Below are 6,632 nucleotides of genomic sequence, written 5' to 3'. Positions count from 1 at the left end.
GTAGCTACTCCAATTGTTCACATATATACTCATTTCTCATTTTATCTCTAATATTATTAATTAATTAGTATTTTTAATTATTTTTTAGTCTATTAACATGTAATTAAATAAGAATTAAAAAAGAACTAAAGTCAAATATTTGGTTATCAAAATTTGATTCTTATTTTAATAATAATAATAATTACAGGATTAAGACCACGTTTTCATCAAGGTCGTCAAGAACATCCATCCGCCTTCGAAGACAGCGTAAACGGATATCATTGGCTTTAAATTATATTTTTTTAGCTTCCAGAACGGGTAGTACAGTAGCTAATTACAGTAGCCAGACCCGTGATTAATCTGCAAAAAATCAGCTTTAGTGGCACAGTTCCGTAGATTTCCCCGTTCTTCTTCTTGGCTGCCCTGCGCCTCTGGGCTCTCTGTATCATTAATTCGTAAAAAAAGAGCTAAATTGATCCCGCCATCAATTCCGGTATCAAATTAGGATATCCGGTTGGTTTTACTTCGATGGGGTCTGCGTGGAAGTTTTTTTCATCCCTGTAGATGAGTTCGCGTCTGTGATCCACGGGGAGACGGAAATAGTGCTTTTTTCTGGCTTTTCTTCTCGCATTCCTGAATGGGTTGCTTTCCGTGCTTCGGATCTTCGGAGAACAGACGGGATAAGAAGGTGGATGTGGAAGGGGGGAAAGGGGGGTTTAGGAACGAGGCCGCATCGGCGCTGTCAACGAGCCAAGTGATGAGGGTTAACTCGGGTAATCGTTTTTCTCCTCGTAATTTGGGTAAAAACGAATATTTTAGCTAGGGTTTAGCTTGGTTGGTCTATGGTGTTTGTTGCGCTTCGGTTTTGCTCGATCTAACGGCTTATGCGTCTGAGAGAAATCGATGGAGCGGTGTGGAGTTTGAATGTAAGTTTCGTGATGAGAGGCTTTTATTCTATTTTAATTTAGGATGGTGGAATTGAAGATTGAAGCTGCCTATTGATGTACAGTTCTTTTGATTCTGCATGTGAATAGCTCTTGACGCCTTCTGCTATGGTTGGCAAATTAGTATTTTTAGTAGTCATGCTTTAAGGCTGGATTGGGAAAAGTCCAATTTGATTGGTTTTTTTATATTCCAAAGTTGAACTTTCGTGGTTGAAAATGCTTCCCCTGCTGTTCTATGTGGTTTAGGAAGAATGCAATTTGATGAGAAAATCTGTTTCATTAGCAATCTATCTGTGCTATTTTTTTTTTCTTCTTTGAAACTGACCTGCTAAATGGAAAATTTGAAAGATATCTGTCAGATTTGTCCTTTTCTATGGATGCTAGTCTGTCATGATTCGAAGTAATCTGTTGTTGCAAATTGGTGCCATGTTACTAGGAATCTTTGTTTTTCCTTGTTTTGTTTGTCCCCAGCAACTTTCTAATGTATTTATTATTCATTTCTAATTGATTTTATAGATAAATCTAAGTCACGTAACGGTTCAGAGTCCAAGAAGGAAGCATTAGTTCCCAAAGAAGGAAACACAGCACATATTGCTGCTCAGACATTTTCCTTCCGGGAGCTTGCTGCTGCTACTAAGCATTTTAGACCAGAGTGCTTGTTAGGTGAAGGAGGTTTTGGCCGGGTTTATAAAGGCCGCTTGGAGAATGGACAGGTTAGAACAATTTCTAGTCTAATTGTGCCAATTGGTTTGATGAATCTGTTTTTAATTGAATTAGCATTTTTTTTGGAGCAGAAAATTCAAATTCACTGAATTGATGCAGAATATTGCAGATCAGTTTATTTATTCATTTTTTTTTTAAGTTTAAAATCTTCTCCTAGTGAATGAGTTCGATAAGGTGACAATGTTTTTTCTTCTAGAATTCATCCGACATATTTCTTTCATAGCACTGGAACTATATATCATAAGCTCTTTACACTTGCATCTTTTATTATTCATTTAGTGGTTATTTTCCATATGGGTTTTATTTTTTCTGATTCCATGTCAGAGAATGATGAAATGTTATTTTTAATAGATTGTGGCTGTGAAACAGTTAGATAGGAATGGTCTGCAAGGAAATAGAGAATTTTTGGTGGAGGTGCTCATGCTTAGCCTGTTACATCACCAAAATCTTGTCAATCTAATTGGTTACTGTGCTGATGGGGACCAACGCTTGCTTGTTTATGAATACATGCCTTTGGGATCACTGGAAGATCATTTACATGGTTAGATTTCTTGCTTGTGCCACTATTGTGATTCTGTATTTATATTGTTCTACCCTTCCTTTTTCTACATTAATTGTTTGGCAATTTCAAGTACTATAATAACTCATTATTGCTTCAAGGATTGTTTTGGCTAAAGTTTTCCTTTATGCCTATTGCTGCTTTATTGGGATTTTGAATTGCTTTAAATGCCCCATTCCCCTAAATAATAAAACTTGGTGAAAGTCCTAGGTATGATGATATCTGGGCCTTTGCTTTCAATGACTATCTCATAAATTATAATCCATTGGTGTTCCTTATTGTTTGTTGTTCCAAGGTTGCATTTCTTTGGAAAGGCAGGTTTTAGCATAGCTTTGTATGTTACAAATGGTGCAATATAGTAGTTTTCTCACCTTTCTTTCATTTACGTGGTAATTTGATTGGGAAATTCAGTAAAAGAAGCATATTACTTCAGTCTTGGACAATTTTGTTTTGGTTATTCTCATTTCTCCGCTGCTTGATAATGAATTTGTTGATGTTTTTCCAGCTTAAACATTTACAAGGTTGCAACTATTTTGAGCATGTAACCTTAGGGTACGTTTAAATTAAATCCAGACAAATTATATATATATATATATATATATATATATATATAAAATTCATATACCAACTTAATATTGATATTGTATTATATAACTCATTATTATCATTGTCATCATCACCATTTATCTTATCATAATTATTTGGAGTTAATTTTATGAGTCCTGTTTCTCCATTCAATACATGTAAGTTTTGAAGGATGTGTTAGCTCTATTTTTCGCAAATTAATTTACAAATTTTTAACCATGGTACACCATTTTAATGTTATCTTAGGCTTACCCCTTTTCCTTCCTAATTTCTCAATATAAATATTATATACTTGTTATTGGCACTACTCTTCCTTGTACATACATATCCAATCCATATAAGTGCATTTTCCTTTGCTTCATCTTTTCTTACATTTTTTTAATCCATCATTTCTAGTTTTATCACATATTCATCTTAACATTTTGATTCTTATCACATATAGCTATTAGTAATTTCTTTATCTTCAAGCACTTTGGATTCATATATAAAAAAAAAAACACTTTGGATTAATGTATTATAATCAAATTAATTGTTATTTTATGAAATTTATAGACCTAAAAAAAATTTGGTTAGAAAATATTAGAAATGACTTTTCTTTATTAGATTTAGATGAGAATTTTACTCTTAACAAGATACAATGGAGAAAAACGATTCATGTAGCTAACCCCACATAGTGGGATAAAGGCCTGTTGTTGTTGTTGTTTATGAAATTTACCTTTTAAACCTTCAAGATATTTTCTTATTTGATAGTATTCATACTTTGATGTTTTAACCACCCAATCTTAAGAAGTAATATCTTTTACAACCTATTTTTCTATATAATAAATCATATGTGCTTATTCTAATACACCTTGATATCATTTGATCATGATATTATTGCCCATTAAGTACAAACTTTATGCTCACTAAAATTTCTTAGCTTGTACTCTAACTTTGTTCTACTAACTTAAGCCCCTTGCCTTTAGGAAATTTTAAAGCTAGTTAATCTTATCCATGAGAAATATAGTACAAATTATTTTCAAATTAAAAATATTATAAAGATTTATTTTTACATGACACTAACAAAATAATTAGTTAGAAATAGTATTGTTTGATATTATATATACATAATTAGGGGTTATTTGGTTTAAAGTAAAATGGGAGTAAAGAATTTCAATTACAAGGGTTTTGAAATATTGGTGTTTGGTTTGAAGTAAAATGAATGCATAGTAAAATTTTGAATTATTTAGAATTTGGGTGTAGCGTAAATAATTAAAGGTTCCTGCATCATGGATGGATGTGGGCAAAAAAGCTAGTTCATGAAACTATAATTAAGATAAAAACTTGGAATATATACTCTCTTACAGTCAAATAAATTGAATCAATATATATTATAATTCATAGGAAGATAAATATTTCATGCATGCGGAAAACTAAATGGGTTGGAGATAATGCTAACAAAATTGATAGTTTAGGATTTAAACTATGATATTCAGGTAGGAGACATACTAGAAATTGTATAGGCGTGATTATAAATAAGAGTTAAAAGAAAAATATTATAGAAATTAATAAAATTGGAGTTAAAATTATAGTTTTAAAGATTGTTATTGATGCTAAAATTATTAATATTATTAATGTTTATACTCCTCAAGTAGGTTTGGATGTGTTCCAATTTAAAAATTTGAAATAACTTAGAATAATTAATACGAGACCTCTTGTTGTAAGTGTTTTTGTTAGAAATAATTTAAATGGATATGTTGGTAGATTGGCAGAAGATTTTATAAGCATTCACGATAGCTATGAGTTATGAGATACTAATGAAGGTGGTAGGATCATATTAGATTTTACTCTAGCTTATGATTTTATAATTGCTAATACTTTATTTAAAAAATGAGATTAACATCTTATCAATTATAAGAATGGATATATGGAAACTAAGATTGATTATTTTTTTATATAAAAATTAGATCGTTAAGATTGCAAATATTATAAGGTCATTTCAAATAAAATTTTATATACGCAATAACGCTTATTAGTTTTGGACTTTAAGATGAAGGGGTGGAATATAAAAAATAAAATAAAATATTTTTCTAGGATTAGATGGTGATATTTAAATAATGCTAACAAAATATTTTTGCGAGTAAAATTCAAGATCTCAAGGTGTTGATGGTGGGCGAGGAATCTAATATTATGTGAAAAATGTAGCTAATATAATTAAGAATGATGCAAAATATGTGATCGGAGTATCAAAATAAAAAAACTCAGAAAATTGGGGGAGGGGCCTATAAAGAGTCTAACAAAGTAATATGCGTTACAAAAAAATTTAGCTTTTAATGATTTATATAATATATTAGATTCTAAGCCGTGCAAAATATGTATGTATAAATAGCTAAGCTATAAGATAGGAGAAGTTATGATCTAGTTTAAATGAAGTGCATAAAGGATAAAGATTAAAAAAATGCTTTTATTAAAAGATGATATTCCACATAGGTGGATGAGATATTTTGATAAACTTTTTAATGAAGAGTACGAGAATACGATTGACTTTAGTGGCCTTGACACCCTAAATGAAAATTGAGAATTTTGTTTTTATCATCAAATTAGTAAAATTAAAGTTATAGAGACTTTGAAAAAAATAATGTTTGGAAAAGCAGTTGGACTTGATGATATTCCAATAGAGATGTGAAAATGCTTACGAGATGAAGAAATTTCTTTGTTAGCTAAATTTTTTAATATTATTTTGAAGATTAAAAATATCTCAAATTAGTGGAAAAGAGTGTGTTGGTTATTATTATTTAGAATAAAGGTGATGCACAAGTGCATGTGAATTATAAAGGAATAAAGTTAATGTGTCATACATTAAAACTATGGGAGACAGTAATTGAGCATAGGTTACCGTGATACTTATATTTCTCAAAATCAATTTGGATTCATGTCAGATAGGCCTACTTTGGAAGCTATACATTTGTTGATAGTTTGATGGAAGTATAGATATAGTAGGAGGATTTTCATATGATGTTTATTTATTTGGAGAAAGCATATGATAAAATGACAAGAGAAGTTCTCTGGAGAGTTCTAGAAAAGAAAGGAGTTAATAATGCTTATATTCAAATAAGGATATACATACAAGAGCTATTACTTGTGTTCAAACACAATGTGGTTTGATCGAGTATTTTTTATTTGAGTTTGATTACATCAAGGATCATCTTTAAGCCCATCTCTTTTTTTCTTTAGTTATGAATGTTTTTACTACACATTTGTAAGAGGATGTACCATGATGTATGTTTTTTGCTGATGATATTCTTCTTGTTAATCAGACTTAGGAGGTTGAAGAAAAAATTGAATCATGGAGTTCAACCTTAGAATCTAAATGTTTTCATTTGAGTAGATCCATAGTCGAATACATGGAGTATAATTTTAGTATTAATAGATCTAGTGTGGAATTGTGACTTTGGGTGATCAAGTTATTAAAAAGAGTATATGTTTTAGATATCTCGGATTTATTTTTCAAAGTGATAGTGAAATAAATGAGAATATTATCAGTAGAATTCTGTTACGCCTGGACCGGTCCCAGCTGGACCGGTCCGGTTCTACACCCGACGGACCAACGTCGGGCGGAACCAGACGGAACGCGCGGAGCGCGAGTCGGGGGGCCCAAACAGCGGCTAAAACGCATGGGGGAGGGAAAATTTTTGAATGGGAGGCTGTTTTAGGAAGTCCATTATTGTCCTTTATGATTAATTCGTATAATTAGGAGTTTTGGGGGGATTGGCTCCTCATCTTGAATTTGAGTTTTCTCTTTGAGATCTAGGTTTTGTCTTGGGCTCTTGGCTTCGCCGGAGACTTTGGAGAGTACGTTCTTC

At 31.5% G+C, this 6,632-nt stretch overlaps 1 protein-coding gene across 1 annotated transcript in view; it reads left to right on the top strand.

Moving 5' to 3' along the window:
- Positions 1-222: 222 nt before the first annotated feature.
- LOC110108480 (serine/threonine-protein kinase PBL27-like) overlaps positions 223-6,632 on the top strand; it is a 30,485-nt gene continuing 24,075 nt past the window's right edge. The window contains exons 1-3 of the mRNA XM_020839149.2: positions 223-752; positions 1,440-1,636; positions 1,998-2,187. Coding sequence (XP_020694808.1) covers positions 617-752; positions 1,440-1,636; positions 1,998-2,187 — 523 coding nt within the window. The 5' untranslated portion in view covers positions 223-616. The remainder of the gene's footprint in view (positions 753-1,439; positions 1,637-1,997; positions 2,188-6,632) is intronic.

The sequence above is a fragment of the Dendrobium catenatum genome, unplaced genomic scaffold (assembly GCF_001605985.2).
Source record: "Dendrobium catenatum unplaced genomic scaffold, ASM160598v2 fragScaff_scaffold_156, whole genome shotgun sequence".
NCBI lineage: Eukaryota > Viridiplantae > Streptophyta > Magnoliopsida > Asparagales > Orchidaceae > Dendrobium > Dendrobium catenatum.
The sequence above is the reverse complement of the archived record's forward strand: the minus strand, read 5'-3'. Positions and strand labels throughout refer to the sequence as shown.